The sequence below is a fragment of the Hyperoodon ampullatus genome, assembly GCF_949752795.1.
Source record: "Hyperoodon ampullatus genome assembly, chromosome: 11".
Classification (NCBI taxonomy): Eukaryota; Metazoa; Chordata; class Mammalia; order Artiodactyla; family Ziphiidae; genus Hyperoodon; species Hyperoodon ampullatus.
In genome coordinates, this window is record NC_136924.1 from 64,737,345 (window position 1) to 64,762,765 (window position 25,421).

Consider the following 25,421-nt stretch of genomic DNA (forward strand, 5'->3'; position numbering starts at 1 on the left):
AGCCCTACTAACAGGCTGAGAGCTTTCAGAACAGACAATTTGGGATTATCAGCTATCTGAGGAAAGCTTCTAGCATGAAAAATAGAAACTAAAATAAAGTAGGGACAAAATCTAGGAAGAAAAAGAGACTTTGCAAGAAGAAATACTTATAAATGGGGTGGGGTGGGGTGGCAGGAGAACACTCAGAAAACAAAAGTAGAGAGCACACAGAAATTAAAACTGTAAAAGACATAAAATTTTGCACAAATTTGTACAATAAAGGTGACAAAATCTCCCAACCCCCCTCCTCCAAACAAATAGAGCAAAAGAACAGAGAGACAATAGAAAACTATTACAAAACAAGTTTGGGAGGTCAAACAGCAAAACAATAGGAGATCCAAAATTGACAGAGGAGGAAAAAAATAAAATGGGACAAAAAGATAAGAACATTAGTTAAATAAAAAATGAAAGTAAGGTTTTCTTTGAAAACTTTAAGCTTGAAAAGAGTCACTCAATAATTAAGAGGCAAAACCTAGATATATGCTGGCAATATATTTTTTAAAATTTAAAGTTAAAGAAACTATGTTAAAAGGATTCAGATACTCCACTCCCACCATCACCCTACCACAACCAAAAAAAAAAAAAAAAAAAAGAAAAGAAAAAAGAAAAGAAAAAAAGAAAAATTACCTAGAGCTAGTAAAAGGACAAGCCTGGATGAAAACACAGACTGTCTGGAGTTCTGAAGCTGTGCTCATGCACACCATATGCTAATGTGTTGATTAGGCAAAATGTAAACTACTGGTAACAACACAAAGTGTTAATCCTTTATAAAGAGCTCTCATAAAAACATAAAGAAAAAAGGGTCACCTAATAAAAACAATAGACAATATACATGAAAAGGTAATTAATAAAAATATTAATGGTCAATAAACAATAAAAATTTTTATCATCTTTAATAATTTAAAACTGCAAATTAAAACAGGATGAAATTGACAAAGATTAGGTAGAATGATAAATCTCAAGGACTCCAAATTCATCTGGCCAAGTGTTGACACAGGTGTGTAAATTCCCTGCTGATGGGAATATGAATAGAAATGTTTGCAACTTGACAATATATATCAAAATGCATACCTTTTAACATGCATGATATTAATAAATAAACATCCTATGAATATATTACAACATTTTAATTTTGTTAGTGCTTCTTTTATACTTCCCAAATATTCTAAAATGAACACAAATTATTTTATAGTTAAAAATATCATTTTCAAAACATAATAATATTTTAAAATTTAAGTCATTTGAACTAGTAATTCCATCACTGCAAACCTAGCCTAATAAGCAGATATGGGGAAAAGCAATTGCAAATATAAATGTTCACTTCAGCATTATTTTTACTAGAGGAAAAATAAACAGCTCTAATATCCAATTATATAGTATGTTTAAATAATTTTCACAGGAAAGATGAAGAAATGCTCAAAATATAATAAGAAAGGAGAAAAATCTATGGATACAGTATATTCCTAATATTATATAAATAATATTTGAGAGTTAATAGTGACATGTGCATAGGATTACAGGTGTTTTAAAGTTTCTACTTTATATTTTTATATATTTTCAAATTTTTTCTAACAACAGTGTAGGACACTTTATGTTCTGAAAATCTATAAACATGATTTTAAAAAAACATTAAATTTGAAAAGCATGAAAATTTACAATGAATGTGACCAAGCTTTAAAAGTTATCCAAGGTTTTCAAACTTATCAATGACAAATATTATACTGGCAAAGGAATCAATGAATAATTCAAATAATGGAAAATGAAAATAATTCAAAAATTAACCATCCATTCATTAACTCAAAGATATAAATTAAAATATGAATAAGAGACTATGTCAGGAGCTTCTAAATTAACAATGATATTTATTTGTAGCCAATATTTTCAGACTGGTGAGAAGGGAAGTTTTATATACCTCTGTGAGGGAATCAAAAGTAATTTAACAACATGTATAAATGTTCCTGTGGCAGATACTTGTCATTTTCTTTCAACATTTATCTTTCTATATTCCTCTGTATGTTGAAATGGGCTGGAAGATTAAATACGAAATTCCTCAGACTTTCTTGCCAGCTGGCTTCTGGTTAGATTCTGCCCATGGAAGTGTAGCAACCACAAAGATGTTTGCTTAGTTCTCCCTCAAAAGAACCCACTGCGAAGAACATAGTTGACTGATGGCCCCCAGTAACCCCACCTGTGGAGTTACACAGGCCACACTTCGCCTGGGCTGCTACCAGTCAGTGACTGCATGGCAGGAACAAAACAGCCTGGCCTTTTTGCCCATTATGGGAGTCTTTGCAATGGGCAGCCTTTGCTCCAGGACCCCAAATTGGCCTGGGCAAGACTTTTTCAAAACTGTGCTGAAGTTTTGGGTTCTTCCTACTCAAGCCTCCTTCCTTCCTTCTCTTCTTTCACAGGTGTCAACCCTTCCTCCTGGTTTGAAGCCTCACTCCATCTACTCCTCCTCCCTCCCTCTTTATATTTCAAAAGTGTTTCCCCCAATAAACTTCTTGAATATTGAATTCTGTCCTAGAGTCTGTTTCTTAGAGGAAGGCACTCATAAGAAAGAGAGAGGCCACCTTTTTTTTTTCTTTTTTTTCCCCTGCTTCTGGCTTCAGAAATGCTAAGGGAGATCACATGAATGCCTGTGGACTTCAGCAGCATTAGCAGAGAGTGTAGCAGCACTAGCAGCATTCAGCCTCCTGGGCTCTTGCAATATCATGAGGGAATTGGTTCCAGGCTTCCTGCTCAGTGGCAGTGGAAGTGATTCCCAAAGCAGCAGCAATGCTTCAGCAACTTCAACAGCAAATAATACAATCAGGAGCTCTGGGTAATTCTGCTTTTCTTTTTGCTCTCCCACCTCTAGGGGCAGTAATAGCTTTCTGCAGTTAACCAATGTCTGGGTAGTAGTATCACCATTCCCTGTTACCTCCTCCAGCTCTTTCAACACTGTTGTAACCAGTTCCTTATTTTATTGTTTTTTTTGGTTTTTTTTTTGAGGTACGTGGGCCTCTCACCCTGTGGCCTCTTGCGTTGCGGAGCACAGGCTCCGGACACGCAGGCCCAGCGGCCATGGCTCACGGGCCCAGCCACTCCGCGGCATGTGGGATCCTGCCAGACTGGGCACGAACCCGTGTCTCCTGCATCAGCAGGCAGACTCTCAACCACTGCGCCACCAGGGAAGCCCCAGTTCCTTATTTTAAACCACTTAGTGTGATTTTCTTTTTCCTGAGTGAATGCTGAATGATACAAACTTAATAATTTCTCATCCGTGTTAACTACGTAAAGAAATTAAAAAATGAACAAAATGTATTAATAAATTTAATTGATAACTAATTAATATTAAATGTAAACAAAAATTCTACACAAATGTTTTTAGATTAGTATTAACAAACAAAAAAGTCTCAAAGAAATCTAACAACAAAGAATTTTCTTAAGTAATTTAGGGCACATTATTACAATGTTTTTTCATGCCCCACTTAAAATATGTTTTTATGGATAGTTTTAGATATATAAGTAAATACATATCATTTATTGCTAATTATACTACTAAGTGGGGGAAAAAAAGTAATGTTGAATATGTACTTATCATACGGCCCATAGAGTTTTATTCTTAAAAATATACCTAGGGGAAATTCTGCACCTGTGAACCAAAGTACATGTACAAATAGTGTCCACAGCAGCATTGGCAATAACAGCCAACAACTGGAAAAACCCAAATGCCCATCAACAGTAAAAGATAAATGCATCACATTCTATTCACACAATGTACTCCTATGTCACAACATGGATGAATCTCAAGAAAAAATGTTGAGGGAAGAAGCAAATCACACTAAAAAAAAAAAAATGCCTAAAATAGGATCTCAATTTTACAAAATTAAAAACCAGACAAAATAATACTCTATTGTTTAGGCATAAGAAGTCAGGAAAGAGGTACCTCTGCAGGAGGAGTGGTTGTAATTAGGGGAGAGGCATAAGGAGGTTTGGGGGGCTGATATTTTATTGTCCTGTTTGGTATTTGCACAGTCGCTTGCCTTATGATTGTTATTTTGAGTGTACATATGGGTTTTATGCACTATTTTGTATAAATGAGATAACTTAAAATAAAAAAGAGAAAACAGCAACTTTATCTGCATCATTTAAAGCAGAATCACCAGCTCAGAGCAGCATAGTCTCTCACCTAGTCCATATCAATACATGTATAATTAAATAAATGAATGAACATCATGCTCTCAAATATGTTTAATGCGTTCATAAATTAAACCAGATGAAAATATGCCCACATGGCATCTAATAATTTCTATGTGCAAGAATTATGGGTAATTTGATTTCTTTTGATATATTTTTTTTCTTACCAAAGTTTCTCAATGAACATGTATTACTCTGAAAATTCAATAAAATGAAAAATAAAATGTATTGTTAAAAGTCCAAAGTAGAGTCAGTTTATGTTATGGCCATTTTTCTTTCTCTTAAGACATTAATCCAATTGTTCTCATAAACAAGGTCCTTGAAACACTGTGCATTATAATCAGGGTTCTTAAACTTTGGTGTACATCATAGTCAACTGCAAACCAGCCCAAGAGAACCTAGTAATATCCTAGCGAAATTGGTTCAAACAATTTTAACTATAAGAAAACCAACATTCTGAATATGGCCCCAAAGGATCTGCCCCACCACCTCCCCTGCCTAATTGTGCCTACCATCCTCCTTGCTTTTTGTCCTTCAGACACAGTGATCTTGTTTTTGCTCCAAAGCATTCTATTCCTTCATGTCTCAGCACCTTTGCACAGGCTACCGATCCTATCTGGATGCCCAGCTCCCACTCCTCATTCAGATCTCAGCTCAAATGGCTCTTCCCTAGAAAAGACCTCCCAGATTTCCCTCTACCCATTTTACAGTTTACATACTCTTATCCTGAAATCTTAGCTCTAAACACTTTAATAATTTATAGTTAAATATTTGTCTGATTATCAGATTAATGTTTTTCATGCCTACTTTTCTGTAAGTTCCATAGGGCATGGACCATGCCTGTGTTGGTCACTTATTAACCTCCAGAACTTGACCTAAAGCCCAACACTTGACAGATACTCAATAAGTATTTTGTATATTTCAGAGTGAGAAAAGGAGGTCACAAAATTGTATTCTGTTTTTGAAAGGGCAACAGTGGTTATTTTGGAAGGTAGGATTATGAGTGATTTTTATTTCTCCCTCCTTTGCTTATCTATATTTTTTTAAATGTCAATAGTAAATATTTATTGTTTTAGAATTAAAACAAATTTTGTTTTAATGAAAAAAAATATATTTTTTGTTTTCTGGGTTGTTGGTTAGAGAAATGAATAAACTATCAAATGAACCAATAAACAAATGAAGAGCTACCAAAACAAATTAAATGGCTGCTCTCTCATCTAGGCTTTGGGCTGAAAATCACCTTTATTTTAAATTTGGTTTTCTTTGAAAATTTTTCATTCAATCAAAAGTTGCAATTCAGATTAGTAAACACCTAGTATAATAATGGGAATAACACTCAATATTAGCTAATCAAATGAACATTTAAAAAATTTGTGTGTGTTACGTATAGAGTCTGTCATACAGAGTGAAGTAAGTCAGAAAGAGAAAGACAAATACTGTATGCTGACACATATATATGGAATTTAAGAAAAAAAAATGTCATGAAGAACATAGGGGTAAGACAGGAATAAAGACACAGACCTACTAGAGAATGGACTTGAGGATATGGGGAGGGGGAAGGGTAAGCTGTGACAAAGTGAAAGAGCGGCATGGACATATATACACTACCAAACGTAAGGTAGATAGCTAGTGGGAAGCAGCCGCATAGCACAGGGAGATCAGCTCGGTACTTTGTGACCGCCTGGAGGGGTGGGATAGGGAGGGTGGGAGGGAGATGCAAAAGGGAGGGGAGATGGGAACATATGTATATGTATAACTGATTAAATTTGTTATAAAGCAAAAAATAAAAATAAAAAATAAAAAAAATTAAAAAAAAATTAAAAAAAAATTTGTGTGTGTTATGTATAACTCTCATCTGTTTATAATCTCTTTCACACTAAATACAGATCCTTTTCCAACCCAAACATTCAATGATGACTCATTCTCTTTAGATTTAGTTTGGATGTGATGGGTAAAGGAAGAAAAGGCAAGAAAACATATTGACCTTCTAAGACTAATGACTATGTTTTTCTGTTGGAAACTTGGAGTCCTAAACTGAAATATTTCCTCTCTAATCCCCACTATCTGAAGCTGTACCTAATGTAATTGCTTCCAAGTGGGAAATACTGCATATACTTTCTGATTGGCTGTCACAATGCTCTGAGTTAACCACTACCCCCCACCCCCTCACCCCACACCCCCACACCCCCCAGCTCTCAAAATATCCAGCTGAAGACAGTTGTGAGAATTCAGGACAGAATCTCTGGAGGTTTGTCTGTGTGTGAGGGACTTTTAGTTCCCAAAGCTCAGAAGATTTTATTAAGCAGGGGACAGCATTCTCTGATTTTTACATATCTCATTTTTCAAATACAAATGCTCTAGATTTCTACAGTGTTTCTACATTATGTTCAAGAAACAGAGTAAGACAATTCTCCAGTTGGTTGCTCTTGAGAACACAGTGCTATTGCACTGGTATTTGGAAGAGCTACTTATTCTATTGTTTCATCTCCTATAGTTACCTGTTCTGTAATGACCCAGCCTCTTACTGCTCTCTTTCTTACATACTCTGCTCTATACACAGCAGCCTTGCTACTCCTCATGTCTCCAGGCATGCTCCTACTTGAAAGCATTCATACTTATTTACTGCTCTGCCTGCAACATCCTTCTCCCAGATATTTTCATGGCTGGCTCCATTGAAAAATTTAGGTCTTACCCAAAGGCCTTATTTAAAACTACAGTCCCTCTTGAACACTTCTTATTTTTTCCATAGAATTTATACTATAAAACTGTTTTACTTTTCCTTTTTATTATCTATCTTCCCACCTCTAGGACAAAAACTCCATAAAGAAAATGTTTGCGTCTTGTATGTACTCCTATATTCTCAGTCCTTATTGTGGGTACTCGAAAATTATTGAGTAAAACATATTTTCCATCAGAATTATCCAATCTAAAATATTCCTGTGAAAACTACCAATAGACTCTATGAATCTAGAAGTCCTGATTCCCAGAAAGGGAATGCTTTTACCAGGGGAAACTGTAAGAGTCCTGCTAAACATATAGCTCCAATTGCTGCCTAGTCAGCCCCATAGACGAGCAAGAAAAAAAGAACTTAAATACTGATGAGTTTAATGACTCCAGTGATCACTGCTATGGGTAGCTTCTAGGAACCAGGGCAGGGGAGAATATGTTAGGCTCTCAGATGATCCACTGAGGTATTTCTTGGCATCCAAATGTCCAGTTACAACTATAAATTTATAAGTACAACAACCCCAGAATTCAGAACATGATAATCCAGAGCTCAGAACCCTCAGGTACGAGGTAAAACATCAGGTAAATCTTCTAGGTGAACAGGAAGGAGAGAGGAATCCAAAATGGCTAGGGAAGTGGGCAGATAATGAGTATCAATAAAGGCCTTGGTACCAACTGCATTAGTAGCAGCCCCACTATTCCTCCTCAAGTAGGTTTTCTTAGAAATTATAACCAAGCAGAATCTTTGATAAGCTTTGCCTAGACAGAGTAAATTTAAAATAAGAAGCAAGCAGAGCTGAGGGGTATGAGAAGTTGACTGCAGTGATGTGTAGCTGTTGGTTCACTAGCAAGATCCTTTCTATCAGCAGTGCATCTTTCCTCCACTTGCTGTGAATGGTAGGGGATTACAATTCACAGCCCCTCCCTTGTTCAGAAATCCACCCTCTGCTAAAGAGAAGCTACTTCTCCAGGAAGGCTATTCCCTACCATGGGTAATAGATCAATGGCCAATGACAAATGGACACAAGTGTAGAAGAGGATATTTATCTCACCTCAAGGAGCTCCTCTCTGTGGAGCAATTTATGTTTCTGATCCTCCCCAAAGGACCTGACCAGGCTGTTCTCCAGCTGAGACTCTATTTGTGCTCATCTTTTGTCTCCAAGTTTATCCTGCTGTCCTTGCTCTCTGTCTCCTGAGAGCACTCTTTCTATAAATCACATAAACAAGAATTCCTGACTTGGCTCTGCTTTTAGAGAAACCTAAGACACATGGTGTATGCAAATCATCTCTGGAAGAATGCATTCTAAATATAGGCCTTAAAAACTCTTGCAAATATGATTCCAGTGAACATTAGCTCACAAAATTTTTAAAAATCACAAAACCCTAAAATAAATAAAGTACTATGAGTGAGAGTCAACAGGAAGAAATCACAAAAATTTCATAAAATAGAAGCATCGAATTTTATATATACGTGAGATTTGATATAAAATGTATAAAAAGAAATATAAACTAAATAAATTAAGAACAAAATATATCAAAAGCCAAGAAAATTTGTAAGAAAAAAAGAATTTTTAATAGCATGTAATAGATGAAATTAAAACTCAATATATGCATTAAAGAGCAGATTAGACCCAAGAGAACATAGAAATAGTGTAGTAGAAAAAAACAGATCTGAATATATATCCCAGAATATCGCACAGAAAGACTTGAAGATGTAAAATATAAAATAGAGGTTGAAATATATGGAGAATAGAGAGGGAAAGCTGACATACACCTAACCAGAGTTCTAGTTCAGTAGAGACAATGGTATAGAAGCACTATTTCAAGACATAATGCCTGGAATTCTTTCAAAGTTTATGAAAGACATCAATCCACAGATTCAGGAAGTCAACTAAATCCCAAATAGTATAAATAAAAAGAAATTCACTGCTAGATATTTATCATGTTACATGGAACAAGACTTCCTAGATTTGAATCCTGCTCTCAATGGTTACTAACTAAGCAACTTAGGCCAAATTATTTAAACTTTCTTTGCCACAGTTTCTGATCTATAAAATAGGATGAATAATAGTACCTACCTTATAGATTGTCATAAGGATTAAATGAGTTATTATCTACAAAGCTCTTAGAATAGAGCTGTTGGATTTTTAATATTCAACTGTATTACTTTTATCTTGAATGCTCACACGAAGTGCTCTCAATCAGACACAGATTTCTTATTAATTATCTCACAATAAAAAATAGAAATAAACAAATAGGCCTTCCTTGCTCTAAGCCCTACGCATGATGAAAGCCATGTGGACTGTGGGAGATAGAGACTCCACTCTTACAGGGCAGACACAAACTCTCACACACTCTGGCACCCAGGGCAGAAGTGGTAATTTGAAAAAAGCCTGGGTCAGATCCACCTGCTGATCTTGGAGAGTCTCTCAGAGAGGCATGAGGGAACTGGAGCTCACCCTAGGGACACAGACACTGGTGGCAGCCAATTTGGGGGGACCTTGTTCTACCATGTGGACACAGGTGCTGGAAAGTGCAATTTTGGAATCCTCCTTCTAGCTTATTAGCACCAGGACCCAGTCCCACCCCCTAGCCTATCAGCTCCAGTACTGGGATGCCTCAGGCCAAGCAACTAGCCAAGCAGAGAGACAGTCCCACCCACCAGCAGGCAGGCTGCCTTAAAACCCCACAGCTACCCCAGGACATGGCCCTGTCTACCAGACTGACCAAGACCCTGCCTCAAACACCAGTGTGAAGGCACTAGCCCTGGGACCCCAAGGGCCCTGCAACCAGAGACCCTAGGACCCAGCTCTGTCCACCAGTGGGCCGATACCATCCCCAGAACCACTGCAGCCCCACAGAACACTCAAAGGCCAAACACAGGCTCTAAAATACCTTGGGACCCTCAGCCGGCTGCCCCAGGATTCGATTTCACCCACCAGTGGGCCAGCAAAAGCTTTGGGACACCCTGGACCACGTAGTCAGCTGAGTCAGGAACAGGCCCTGCCCACCAACAGGCTAAAAGCAGCTCCAGGACCCCCAGGTCCCTGCAGCCAGAGATCCCAGGACACAGCTCAGCCCACCAGTGAGCTGGCACTAGCTCCAGGAGACCCTGGGCTCTGGCCCCACTCACCAGCAGGATGATAACCAGCCCTAGGAACCCCCAGACCCTGGCCACACCCACCAGCAGGACAACACCAGCTTGAGATACCTTGGACTTCTCAACAAGCTGCCCTGGGATCCAGTCCCATTTATGAGTGGGCCAACATCAGCTCTTGGTCACCCTGGAACCAGTAGCCAGCCATGTGAGGAACCAGCCCCACCCACCAGCAGGCCAACACTAGATCCAGGAACCCTGGCCTGCAACCCCAGGACCCAGCTCTGCCCATCAGTGAGTCAACACTAGCTCCAGAACCCCAAAGGCTTCCATAGCCAGCCTCCATACAAGGCATAGCCTGGCAACGAACCAGACCCTGGGCCAGCCACATCTACCAGACTGCCCACAGTAGTCAGCCCACCACAACAGAAGGACCCACACAGTCTAAATAGGGGGCACCACTAGAGCACGTAGCTCTGGTGATCAGAGAGGAGTGTGCTGTTGGGATGCAGAGGACATCTCCTACAAAAGGCTGCTTCTCCAAGGTTGGGAAAAACAACTAAACTACCAGATACATAGATATTAAAAGTGGTAAATGAGGTGGCAGAGGAATATGTTCCAAATGGAGGAACATGTTCCAAACAAAGGAACAAGATACAACTCCAGAAGAAGAACTAAATGGAGATTGGCAATTTATCTGATAAAGAGTTCAAGGAAATTATTATAAAGATGATCAAAGAACTCAGGAGGAGAATGGATGAATAGAATGAGAAGTTAGAAGTTTTTAAGAAAGATTTAGAAAATATAAAGAAGAATCAAACAGATATGAAGAATACAAAAAGTGAAATAAAAAATAAGTTAGAAGGAATCAACAGTAGATTGATACAGAAGGCTGGATCAGTGAACTGGAAGGCACAGTAGCGAAAATCACTGAAGCTGAACAGAAAAGAAAAATAAAAAAGAAATGAGGACATTTAACAGACCTCTTGGACAACACCAACCATACTAACATTCACATTATAGGGGTCCTAGAAGAAGAAGAGAGAGAAAAAGGAACAGAACATATTTGAAGACATAATACCTGAAAACTTCACTAACCTGGGAAAAAAAACAGAAATCCAGGTCCAGGAAGCACAGAGTCCCAAAGAGGAACAAAACAAGACACACTGTAATTTAAATGGAAAAAAATAAAGAGAGAATATGTGCATTGGCCAAGATGGTGGAGTAGAAAGACCCTGAGCTCATCTCCTATCATGAGCACACCAAAATTACAACTATCTGCAGAACAACAATCTATGAAAAAGATGAGAAGCTACAGGAAAAAATTTTTCACAACTAAAAACCTAAAGAAGGAACCACAATGGGAAAGGTAGGATAGGAAAGGTGGGCTCACAATATAATCAAGTCCCATACCCCTGGGTGGGCAAACTGCAGCCCTGGGGTCCTGCACTGAGAAGACAAGTCCCCAGAGCATTTGGCTTTGAAGGCCAGTGGGGCTTAATTTGGGGAGTGCCAGGACTGAGGGAAACAGAGACTTTACCCTTAAAGGCCCACACAAAATCCCATATGCACTGGTACCCAGGGCAAAAGCAGTAATTTGACAGGAGCCTGGGCTAGATCTAACTGCTGGTCTTGGACAGTCACCTGGAGAGTCGGGGTGGGGGTGGCTGTAGCTCATTCTGGGGACATAGATACTGTCAGTAGCCATATTAGGGAGCTTTCTACCACATGGACACTACTGCCGGCAGCTGGCATCATGGGATCCTCCCTCTGGCTCAATAGTGCCAAGATCTGGTCCCACCCAACAGCCTGTAGGCATCAGTGCTAGGAAGCCTCAGGCCAAACAACTAACTGGGTGGGGACACATCTCCACCCATCAGCAGACAGGCTGCTTAATGACTTCCTGAGCCCACAGCCACCTCTAGACACAGCCTTACCCACCAGAGGGCCAAGACACAGCTCCACCCACCAGTAGGCAGACACCAGCCCTGCCATCCAGGAAGTCTGTGCCAGCCTCTAGACCAGCCGAACCCACTAGGGGGCAGACACTAGATGCAAGAAAATCACAGTCCCTCAGCCTGAAGACCTAGTCCACCCATGGCAGGCTAGACCTTACCCTGGGACCAGTGGGGCCTGGGCCCTGGGCCCTGGGCCCTGGCCCTGCAACTAGCAGGCCAACACAAGCTTCAGGACACCATGGACCACATACCCAACTGTGTCAGGAACCAGACCCCTGCCCACCAGTGATATGATACCAGCTCTGGGATCCCTGGGCCCTGCAGCCAGACTCCAGGACCCAGCTCTGCCTGCCAGTAGGTGGAGCAACAGCCCCAGAGTCTTCTGGACCCTGACTCCTACTGCCAGTGAGCCAACATTAGCCCCAGGGCTCCTTGGGGTTCTGCAGTCAGCTGCCTTATGACCAGGCCACACTAGTCAGTAGCTAGTAACATCCACACAAAGCAGGGTCTGGTAATCAACTGAGCTAGGGGCCAACAAAGCCCACCAGTCAGCCTACATAGTCAGCCTGCCACAACAGAAGGACCTAGGCAGCCCTCTTAGGGGGAATTCTGAGAGCATATCGCTTGGATGACAAGAGGGGAGTATGCTGCTGGGTAATTTTTTTTTTTTTTTTTTTTTTTTACAGAACTAGAATGAATAATTCTAAAATTTGTAGGGAAACACAAAAGGCCCTGAATAGCCAAAGCAAACTTGAGTAAGAAGAACAGGACTGGAGGTGTCACACTCCCTGACTTAAAAGCTACAGCCATCAAATTAGGATGGTACTGGCATGAAAATAGAAATACATCAATGGAACAGAATAGAGAGCCCAGAAATAAACCCATGCACCTATGGTCAATTAATCTATGACTAGGAGGCAAGTATATACAATGGGGGAAAAAATAATAGTCTCTCAGTAAGCGGTGGGAAAACTGGACAGCTACAAGTTAAAGAATGGAATTAGAACATTTTCTCAAACCATATACAAAAATAAGCTCAAAATGGATTAAAGACTTAAATGTAAGACCTGAAATCATAAAGCTCCTGGAAGAAAACATAGGCAGAACACTCTTTGACATAAATCGTAGCAATATATTTTTGGATCTATCTCTTAAAGTAATGGAAACAAAAGCAAAAATAAACAAATGGGACCTAATTAAACTTAAAAGCTTTTGCACAGCAAAGGAAGCCATCAACAAAACAAAAGACAACCTACTAAATGGGTGAAAATATTTGCAAATGATATGACGGATAAGGGATTAATATACCATATACATAAACAACTCATACAACTCAAAATCAAAAAAACATACAACTTGATTAAAAAAATGGGCATAACCGAATAGACAATTTTCCAAAGGAGACACACAGATGGCCAAGAGGCACATGAAAAGGTGCTCAACATCGCTAATAATCGGGGATAAGCAAATCAAAACCACAATGAGATATCACCTCACACCTGTCAAAATGGCTATCATAAAAAGGATCACAAAAAATAAATGTTGGCAAGGATGTGAAGAAAAGGCAACTCTTGTACACTATTGGTGGGAATGTAAATTAGTGCAGACACTATGGAAAACAGGATGAAGTTGCCTCAAAAAACAAACAAAAAAAATAGATCTACCATACGATTCAACAACTCCACTCTTGGGTATATATCCAATATATCTGGAGAAAACTATAATTTGAAAAGATACATGCACCCCAATGTTCACTGCAGCACTATTTACAATAGACAAGACATGGAAGCAACCTAAATGTCCATCGACAAATGAAGAGATAAAGAAGATGTGGTACATATATACAATGGAATACTACTCAGCCATAAAAAATAATGAAATAATGCCATTTGCAGCAACATAGATGGACCTAGAGATTATCATACTAAGTGAAGTAAGTCAGACAGAAAAAGACAAATATATGATATTGCTTATATGTGGAATCAAAAAAAAAGATACAGATGAACTTGTTTACAAAACAGAAATAGATTCACAGACATAGAAAACAAGCTTTTGGTTACCAAGTGGGAAAGAGGTGGGAGAGGGATAAATTAGGAGGTTGGGATTAACATATACACACTACTATATATAAAATAGATAACCAACAACAACCTACTGTATAGCACAGGAATTATACTCAATATTTGTGATAACCTATAAGGGAAAAGAATCTGAGAAAAGAATTTGTATACACACACACAGACAGACATATATGTATATAACTGAATCACTGTGCTGTACACTTGAAACTAACACAACATTGTAAATCAATTATACTTCAATTTTAAAAAAAATCCACATGCAAACTCTAATTTGAAATTTTCGTACGCTCAGTGCTCAAAGGAGTCTTATTTATAATAGCCAAGCTACGGAAGCAACCTAAATGTCCATCAAAAGATGAATGGATAAAGATGTAGTACACTCACACACACACACACACACACACACACACACACACACACACACAGGAATACTACTCAGCCATAAAAAAGAATGAAATTTTGCCATTTGCAACAACATGGATGGACCTGGAGGGTATTGTGCTTAGTGAAATAAGTCAGACAAAGACAAATACTGTATGTTATTAAAATAAACAAATGAATATAACAAAACAGAAACAGTCACAGATATAGAGAACAAACTAGTGATTAACAGTGGGGAGAGGAAAGGAGGGAGGGGAAGCATAGGGATAGAGGATTAAGAGGTACAAACTATTATGTATAAAATAAGCTACAAGGGTATATTGTACAGCACAGGGAATATAGCCAATATTTTATAAAATCTCTGAATGGAATATAATCTATACAAATTTTGAATTACTATGTTGTATACCTGAAATTAATATAATATTGTAAATCTACTATACATCAGTAAGAAGAAATAACTTGAATAACTTTCTTAGTACTACCACTTTGGAAAAAAGCATTTCACATAATCTGGTAAGACTGAAGATATGCAATGCCCTGTGACCCAGAATTTTGCTCCTTGGAATGTGCTCTTGAGAAACCCTGGCACATGTGCACAAGGAAAGAAGTAGACTATTCATAGAAGCATAGTTCATAATGACAAGAAAATAGAACACCAACTGTTCATGTACAAGAGAATAAATACATAAATTGTGGTGACTTCATACAACAAAATATGGGGCAACAGTAAAAAAAAAAATTAGTATTAACTATAGTTACCATCAAGTATAATGAATGTCACAAATATATTGTTGGGCAAAGTAGCAAATTACAGAAAAACACAGTATAATACTATTATGTAAATTCAATAACAACAGAATTAAGCAGCATGCCATTTGGATATGTATAAACACATGGTGAAATTATAAATAAAAGCAAGGGAATTATAATCACAAAATTTAGAATAGTGATTATCTTGGGTAAGGAGGCAAAGTAATGAAATTAAAGTGGCAGACACAATCAGGTTCAAGAGAATTAGAAATGTTACATGTCTCAACTGGGGGGTGAGCACACTTGTGTTCATTTTATGAATATGTCCTAAAACATATATGTACATTACACTTATTAAATGTAAAACAGTTTAAACAAAGGGGGCATTTTGCATGGAAAATGTAAAGGGAAGAAAGAAAGGAAAAGGGGAAGGAGGGAAAGAGGGAGAGGCAGAGAAATCTTTCCTAAATTCTTCCTCCAAAATATTCTTGGTAGGGTGGAAATGGATCAGCAAAACAACACAAAAGTTTATCTTCTTTAATGTTTTAGAACTTTGAGTTTGGCACTTTGAGTGAGTTTTCTGAGTCAAGGTATAATCTCTTATGTTCAAGAAATATATTTTTTGGCAAAAAGTAAGAAAAGATCTTAGTTTTGGAGTTAGCATAGAACATAACAGAAGTTAAAAATTCTTAAAAACAGCTTTAAAAATTGTATGCAATATTCACTGTGGAGCAGTCCTTATGAATGATTCTCTTAGAGACCCCATCACTTGGCTTTGGAGATGAGAAAGCATCCTTATCATGAACCCTTGCTTTGCTGGGATGACACCCACAATTACTATGAATCTCCCCCAAAGCTCTCAATTCTACTTTTATAGGCTGGGAAGATGCACTGGGGTGACCATGTATGGATGATGTGTCTTCTCCTGTTAAGCCCAAGGCATGGGGCCTGGCCCCAGCGGTTTGCCATTCATTCATTCATTCATTCATTTATTTATCTATTTATCTATCAATTTATCTATTTATCTATCTATTTAGCGGTACACGGGCTTCTCACTGCTGTGGCCTCTCCCGTTGCGGAGCACAGGCTCCGGACGTGCAGGCTCAGTGGCCATGGCTCACGGGCCCAGCCGCTCCGCGGCATGTGGGATCTTCCCAGACCGAGGCATGAACCCGTGTCCCCTGCATCGGCAGGCGGACTCTCAACCACTGCGCCACCAGGGAAGCCCGGTTTGCCCCCTTTTTAAAAGGTAAGTATTTAAGGCTGCTTTGTCCTTCTGTTTGGTTCACTGTAGCCAATTTGGAGGCACGTGAATAACATCTTCCTTAACAACTTCTTAATTTTATACCAGTAACCCTTATTAAAGAGAATTTAAAGTTTTATCTGTGGATCCAAGTGCTGTACTAAAGAAAAGAAGAAATGCATACATACACACACACACACACACACACACTCACACACTGTGGGGCAAAAACAGGATTGTGAAATATGAAGGAGCTCTTTATAAAATTCATATTTTGAAAGACGACTCTTTTTGGTTTTAAACACAGGGGGAAAAGATTTTGTCTTATAAGCATCCCTCCCTCACACCACATCTTTCCATTCCCTGGTGTACTTGTTCAGTGTAATGCTAATTAAATGCACATGTGTAACTATTTTAAGTGTTACAAAATTCAAGGCAGTCTTAACTTTCTCTTCAATCAAAAATAAAATAAGAAACTAAGTTGCTAGTCTGTGGACTTTACAGAGGAAAGAGAAAAGAATTGTAAAATCATATTTCACAGAAAAACCTAAATTGACTTTTCAGGTTATGAATACTTGATTATGGTAGAGACAGTCCAGAAATAGACTAAAATAAAATTAAATGGAATTTTAATTCATTTGGAAAAAGTATTCACTATACTGAGTCTTATGCTCAGAAAAGAGAACAGAAAGGGCATAATTTTGAGCTGTCAAGCTTAACACACATATATAAAACAAATATCGTCACCCTGTTCTATGGCAGAATTGAGCCTTCTCAATATCATACTGGGGTAAAATCAAAAGAGTGGCCAAAGATGTACTCTGGCATGAAGAAATATGATCTACAAAAAGCACGGAAAGGAAATTTACATGTATACGTATTATTAAGATACATATCATTAAAGATGGTTTCATTATAGGATGATTGCAATTTGAAACTCATCTTTATTATGTGTCAACTCAACATTTTAACATTATTATCTTAAAAATGGAAATGTTAAGAAGAAAACAGAGTCACGATTCCATACTTTTGAACATTATTTGCAGAAGTGTCAGTAATCCTGGAAACATTTAAATAATCGTTCATTACCATTCAAAGCCATATTAAGAATAACTCTCTCTGCATTTTTACTTAAAGAGAATTGCCATGGGTGGACCCACATTTAGTAAAATTAACTGACCAGTAAAAGCAGAACACAATAGTTTGTGTTAAAGGGAGTCCCCTTCCTCAGAGAGCTGAGGAAGAAAACAGAACAGCTTACCTTTATGATGGTTTGCACTGGACACAACTTTCCCCCACAAGGTTACAATAAATATTATTATTAGCAGTTTTCCTTTTGTTGCTTTCTGTAAGTATCTCTTACTCATCCTGCAAATAAAAAAAAAATAATAAAAATCCTAAGTATGTGAAACCATTGCTTTTCCATTATAACTGTGCTATATTTAAAGCTTCCCATGACACCTTAACACCTAAATTTGCATTTCTTATATTAAAATGCTATTCACTGTATATAAACTATGAACAGAAAAAAAATTAAAGTTTTCCAAATAAAGTACCTTGATACAATGCAAGAGGTAAGAGAGGCCCTACCTCAGTCAATCTTATTTCACTTAACAACAGCCTAAATCAACTGGGAAACATCATCATTTTTCTTTCCATATAAATATAGATTCAACTTATTCAAAATATCCAAGGCACAGTTGTTTGAATAATCTTTAAATAAGTGACTTATTCTACTTTAAGAAAAACAAACAAAACAAAACCTTTTTCAAGGCCAGGCCAAATGGTCAGGGTAAACAGTTTAGATAAAATGTGTGTGATGAATTCCTGCACAGAATAAAGTCACTTCAAATTTATTATTCCTAATGTGTTTTTAAAAAGTCACCTTACTGTACAACACTACTACTAGAGATACACAGATGTTTTAATATTACTGGAATCTACCATGCTGTACTTTATGAGAAGTAGAAGAAAAATGGAAAAGCAAAATGAAAAATATCTGGTTAACATTTTCAAGCTGAGACTACAAAACTCAGGAAAGCAAAGCAAAGTTATAATAAAATAATAGCTACCCATAGGAAAAATTTAGCAACTACTTTCTGTAGCACCTAAGCCTATATTATTTCAATTGTTTTTCAGGACAAATTGGGGATGTTGGTATGTCTAACCCCATTTGTAGATGATGAAATTTGGAAATTTGCTGAGGTCATGTTTAATGATAGAGTAAAAAGTCAAACCTCAAATAATCTAAATCTAAAATCTTTATATTAACTACTATATTGCTAAGGGGTAAGTGAACTATATAAGATATAATCCATCTGCATTTATTTATGAGGCAGATAAAATATACATCCATCACCCTGTGCCTTCTCAGGTTCGGATCCTATTTTGAACTCTAATCTTGTTTGACCTACATTCTTGCCTTCATTCTACTGCAAGTTTGTGAGGTCACTTCCTGACCTAGCTTGACTACTCTTCCTCTTGAGTTCTCTAAGTTATCTTTTTCCTTACACCTTCACTGACAAAATATTCTGTCTCCAAAAGTATGACTCAATGGTGGCAATGATGGCTGTATAATTTTGAAGAGAAGTCATTCACACTGATAAGTGGATGAAAAAATTAATTGATATATTACTTATATTTAATATGGGTATACATGAACACTTCTTGGCCTGGGGAAGTTGTGCAAGCTGATTCAGATGTTGAGGAGACAGCGCAGTATGACTAAGAACACAGACTTACCCCCGAGTCAGATTGTTTGGATTTGAGTCCAGGCCCTCCTGGTTTTTAATTGTGTCATCTTATGCAAATTTCTGGATCTCTTGCCTCAGTTTCTTCTTCTCTAATATGGGATATGTGTGCCAAAAGCCAGGCCCAATGGCTGGCATGTAAAAGGGCTCAAAAAGTATGAGATTGGAAAGTGTTCATTCATTTGGATGTTTTGTTCCTTGAGTGTGTGAGAGGCCTGTGGAGGGAGATGACTGGAGGGAATTTCAGTGGCCCCAATAGCTGCAAGTCCTCCATGGACCTTGGTCTTGTGACATGTCTAGAAAATGTACAAAGGAATGGGTGTTTGATCTTTCAGATTAGATTGCTTGGTTTAAAATCTGGCTTCCTGCCTACTTTCTATATGACTTTGGATAAATTACTTAACTAAGAGTATTTTTATTGTATTTAAAATGAGAAGGGGAGACCTTCAAGATGGCAGAGGAGTAAGATGTGGATATCACCTTCCTCCTCACAAATACATCAGAAATACATCTACATGTGGAGTAACTCCTACAGAACACCTACTGAAGGCTGGCAGAAGACCTCAGAATTCCCAAAAGGAAAGAAACTCCCCACGTACCTGGGTAAGGCAAAAGAAAAAACAGAGACAAAAGAATAGGGACAGGACCTGCCCCTCTGGGAGGGAGGTGTGAAGAAGGAAAAGTTTCCACACACTAGGAAGCCCCTTCGTGGGCGGAGACTGCTGGTGGCGGAGGGCGGAAGCTTCGGAGGGGTGCAGGGGTGTAGAGGGCAAAGCAGAGAGATTCCCGCAAGATGATCAGTGCCGACCAGCATTCACCAGCCTGACAGGCTTGTCTGCTCACGTGCTGGGATGGGTGGAGGCTGGGAACTGAGGCTCCAGCTTTGGAGGTCAGATCCCAGGGAGAGGACTGGGGTTGGCTGCATGAACACAGCCTGAAGGGGGCTACTATGCCACAGCTAGCAAGCAGGGAGTCTGGGACAAAGTCTGGAACTGCCTAAGAGGCAAGAGACCATTGTTTTGGGGGTGCGCGAGCAGTGGGGATTCAGAGCACTGCCTAAACGAGATCCAGAGACGGACATGAGCTGCGCCTATCAGTGCGGACACCAGAGACGGGCATGAAATGCTAAGGCTGCTGCTACAGCCACCAAGAAGCCTGTGTGCAAGCACAGGTCACTATCCACACCTCTGCTCCCGGGAGCCTGTGCAGCCCGCCACTGCCAGGGTCCCGTGATCCAGAGACCACTTCCCCAGGAGAACACATGGAGCGCCTAAGGCTGTTGCAACGTCATGCCGGGCTCTGCCACTGCAGGCTTGCCCCACATTCCATACCCTCCCTCCCTCCGGCTTGAGTGAGCCAGAGCCCCCTAATCAGCTGCTACTTTAACCCCATTCTGTCTGAGCAAACAACAGATGCCCTAAGGTGACCTACACACAGAGGAAGGATCAAATCCAAAGCTGAACCCCAGAACCTGAGAACAAAGAAGAGAAAGGGAAACCTCTCCCAGCAGCCACTGCAGCAAGAGAATAAATCTCCACAATCAATGTGATGTACCCTGCATCTCTGGAATACCTGAATAGACAATGAATCATCCCAAAATTGAGGTGGTGGACTTTGTGTGATTTTGTCTGTAGAGCTTTGCTTTTACCATTTGTACAAGGGTTCTGTCTATCCATTGTTTTTTGGGGGTTTTTTAGTATAGTTTTTTAGCTCTTCTTATCATTGGTGGATTTGTTTTTTGGTTTGGTTGCTCTCTTCTTTCTTTCTTTTTTTTTTTACTTTATAATTTTTAATAATTTTTATTTTTTGTTTTAATAAATTTATTTTATTTTATTTTTTTCTTTCTTTCTTTCTTTCTTTTTTCCTCCTTTTTCTTCTGAGCCGTGTGGCTGACAGGGTCTTGGTGAGCTCAGGTGGGTGTCAGGCATGTGATTCTGAGGTGGCAGAGCTGAGTGCAGGACACTGGTCCACCAGAGACCACCCAGCTCCACATAATATCAAATGGTAAAAGATCTCCCAGAGATCTCCATCTCAACGGTAAGACCCAGTTCCACTAAAAACCAGCAGCCACAGTGCTGGACACCCTACACCAACCAACTAGCAAGGCAGGACCACAACCCCACCCATTAGCAGAGAGGCTGCCTAAAATCATAATAAGGACACAGACACCACAAAACACACCACTGGACATGGTCCTGCCCACCAGAAAGACAAGATCCAACAGATCACAGGCACTAGTCCCCTCCACCAAGAAGCCTACACAACCCACTGAACAAACCTTACCCACCGCAGGCAGACACCAAAAACAACAGGAAATATGAACCTGCAGCCTGTGAAAATGAGACCCCAAACACAGTAAGTTAGGCAAAATGACAAGACAGAGAAACACACAGCAGATGAAGGAGCACAGTAAAAACCCACTAGACCAAAAAATGAACAGGAAATAGGCAGCCTACCTGAAACAAAATTCAGAGTAAAGATAGTAAACATGATACAAAATCTTGGAAATAAAATGGAGAAAATACAAGAAACGTTTAACAATGACCCAGAAGAACTAAGGAGCAAACAAACAATGATGAATAACACAATGAATGAAATTTAAAATTCTCTAGAAGGAATCAATAGCAGAATAACAGAGGCAGAAGAATGGATAAGTGACCTGGAATATAAAATAGTGGAAATAACTACCTCAGACCAGAAAAAAGAATGAGAAGAATTGACAACTGTCTCAGAGACCTCTGGGACAACATTAAACGCACCAACATTCGAATTATAGGGGTCCCAGAAGAAGAAGAGAAAAAGAAAGGGACTGAGAAAATATTTGAAGAGATTATAGTTGAAAATTTCCCTAATATGGGAAAGGAAATAGCCAATCAAGTCTAGGAAGCTCAGAGAATTCCATAGAGGATAAATCCAAGGAGAAACACGTGAAGACACATATTAATCAAACTGTTAAAAATTATATACAAGGAAGAAATATTAAAAGCAGAAAGGGAAAAGCAACAAATAACATACAAGGGAGTCCCCATAAGGTTAACAGCTGATCTTTCAGCAGAAACTCTGCAAGCCAGAAGGGAGAGGCAGAACATATTTAAAGTGATGAAAGGGCAAAAACTACAACCAAGATTACTCTGCCCAGCAAGGATCTCATTCAGATTCGACGAGGAAATCAAAACCTTTACAAAACAAGAAAACGCTTAGAGAATTCAGCACCACCAAACAGCTTTACAACAAATGCTAAAGGAACTTCTCTAGGCAGGAAACATAAGAGTAGGAAAAGACCTACAAAAACAAACCCACAACAATTGAGAAAATGGTAATAGGAACTAACATATTGATAATTACCTTAAATATAAATGGATTAAATGCTCTAACCAGAAGACATAGACTGGCTGGATGGACACAGAAACAAGACCCATATATATGCTGTCTACAAGAGACCCACTTCAGACCCAGGGACACATACAGACTGAAAGTGAGGGGGTGGAAAAAGCTATTCCATACAAATGGAAATCACAAGAAAGCTAGAGTAGCAATTCTCATATCAGACAAAATAGACTTTAAAGACTATTACAAGAGACAAAGAAGGGATCGATAAAGGGATCGATCCAAGAAGAAGATATAACACTTGTAAATATTTATGCACCCAACATAGGAGCACCTCAACACATAAGGCAAATGCTAACAGCCATAAAAGGGGAAATCAACAGTAACACAATCATAGTAGGGGACTTTAACACCCTACTTTCACCAATGGACAGATCATCCAAAATGAAAACAAATAAGGAAACACACACTTAAATGATACATTAAACAAGATGGACTTAATTGATATTTATAGGACATTCCATCAAAAAAAAACCAGGATACACTTTCTTCACAAGTGCTCATGTAACATTTTCCAGGATAGATCATATCTTGGGTCACAAATCAAGCCTTGGTAAATTTAAGAAAATTGAAATATCAATTATCTTTTCCGACTACAATGCTATGATACTAGATATCAATTACAGGAAAAAATCTGTAAAAAGTACAAACACCTGGAGGCTAAACAATACGCCACTAAATAACCAAGAGATCACTGAGGAAATCACAGAGGAAATCAAAATAAACCTAGAAACAAATGACAATGAAAACACGATGACCCAAAACCTATGGGATGCAGCAAAAGCAGTTCTAACAGGGAAGTTTATAGCAATACAATCCTACCACGAGAAACAAGAAAAATCTCAAATAAACAACATAACCTTACACCTAAAGCAGTTAGAGAAAGAAGAAAAAAAACAAATCCCAGAGTTAGCAGAAGGAAAGAAATCATAAAGATCAGATCAGAAATAAATTAAAAGGAATGAAGGAAACGATAGCAAAGATCAATAAAACTAAAAGCTGGTTCTTTGAGAAGATAAACAAAATTGATAAACCATTAGCCAGACTTATCAAGAAAAAAAGGGAAAATACTCAAATCAATAGAAATAGAAATGAAAAAGCAGAAGTAACAACTGACACTGCAGAAATACAAAGGATCATGAGACATTACTACAAGAAACTCTATTCCAATAAAATGGACAACCTGGAAGAAATGGATGAATTCTTAGAAAAGTACAACCTTCCAAGACAGAACCAGGAAGAAATAGAAAATATAAACAGGCCAATCACAAGCACTGAAATTGAAACTGTGATTAAAAATCTTCCAACAAACAAAATCCCAGGAAAAGATTGTTTCACAGGCAAATTCTATCAAATATTTAGAGAAGAGCTAACAGCTATCCTTCTCAAACTCTTCCAAAATATAGCAGAGGGAGGAACACTCCCAAACTCATTTTACGCTGCCACCATCACCCTGATACTAAAACCAAAGATGTCACAAACAAAGAAAACTACAGGCATATATCACTGACGAACATACACGCAAAAATCCTCAACAAATTACTAGCAAACAGAATCCAACAGCACGTGAAAAGGATAATACACCATGATAAAGTGGGGTATGTCCCAGGAATGCAAGGATTCTTCATTATACGTAAATCAATCAATGTGATAAACCATATTAATAACTTGAAGGAGAAAAACCATACGATCATCTCAGTGATGCAGAAAATGCTTTTGACAAAATTCAGCACCGACTTATAATAAAATCCCTCCAGAAAGCAGGCATAAAGGGAACTTACCTCAACATAATAAAGGCCATATATGACAAACCCAAAGCCAACTTCATTCTCAATGGTGAAAAACTGAAACCATTTCCTCTAAGATCAGGAACAAGACAAGGTTGTCCACTCTCACTACTATGATTCAACATAGTTTTGGAAGTTTTAGCCACAGCAATCAGAGAAGAATAAGAAGTAAAAGGAATCCAAATTGGAAAAGAAGTAAAGTTGTCACTGTTTGCAGATGACAGGACACTATACATAGAGAATCCTAAAGATGGTACCAGAAAACTGCTAGAGCTAATCAATGAATTTGGTAAAGTAGCAGGATACAAAATTAATGCACAGAAATCTCTTGCATTCCTATACACTAATGATGAAAAATCTGCAAAAGAAATTAAGGAAACACTCCCATTTACCATTGCAACAAAAAGAATAAAATATCTAGTAATAAACCTACCTAAGGAGACAAAAGACTTACATACAGAAAACTATAAGACACTAATGAAAGAAATTAAAGACGATACAAACAGATGGAGAGATATACCATGTTCTTGGATTGGAAGAATCAACATTGTGAAAATGACTATACTACCCAAAGCAATCTGCAGATTCAGTGCAATCCCTATGAAACTACAAATGGCATTTTTCACAGAACTAGAACAAAAAATTTCACAATTTGTATGGAAACACAAAAGACCCCAAATAGCCAAAACAATCTTGAGAACGAAAAACGGAGCTGGAGGAATCAGGCTCCCAGACTTCAGACTGTACTACAAAGCTACAATAATCAAGACAGTATGTATTGGCACAAAAACAGAAATATAGTTCAATGGAACAAGATAGAAAGCCCAGAGGTAAACCCACCCACATGTAGTCACCTTATTTTTGATAAAGGAGGCAAGAACATACAATGGAGAAAAGACAGCCTCTTCAATAAGTGGTGCTGGGAAAACCTACATGTAAAAGAATGAAATTAGAACACTCCATAACACCATACACAAAAATAAACTCAAAATGGATTAAAGACCTAAATGTAAGGCCAGAATCTATCAAACTCTTA

The 25,421-nt window shown here is 38.4% G+C and overlaps 1 protein-coding gene across 1 annotated transcript in view; it reads right to left on the reverse strand.

The window, feature by feature from the left end:
* Window positions 1-17,828, reverse strand: part of TAFA2 (TAFA chemokine like family member 2) — a gene marked incomplete at both ends in the record, with an annotated part of 104,740 nt that extends 86,912 nt beyond the window's left edge. Inside the window, one exon of the mRNA XM_079715937.1 lies at window positions 17,723-17,828. Within this exon, the coding sequence (XP_079572063.1) occupies window positions 17,723-17,828 (106 nt within the window). The remainder of the gene's footprint in view (window positions 1-17,722) is intronic.
* Window positions 17,829-25,421: the final 7,593 nt, after the last annotated feature.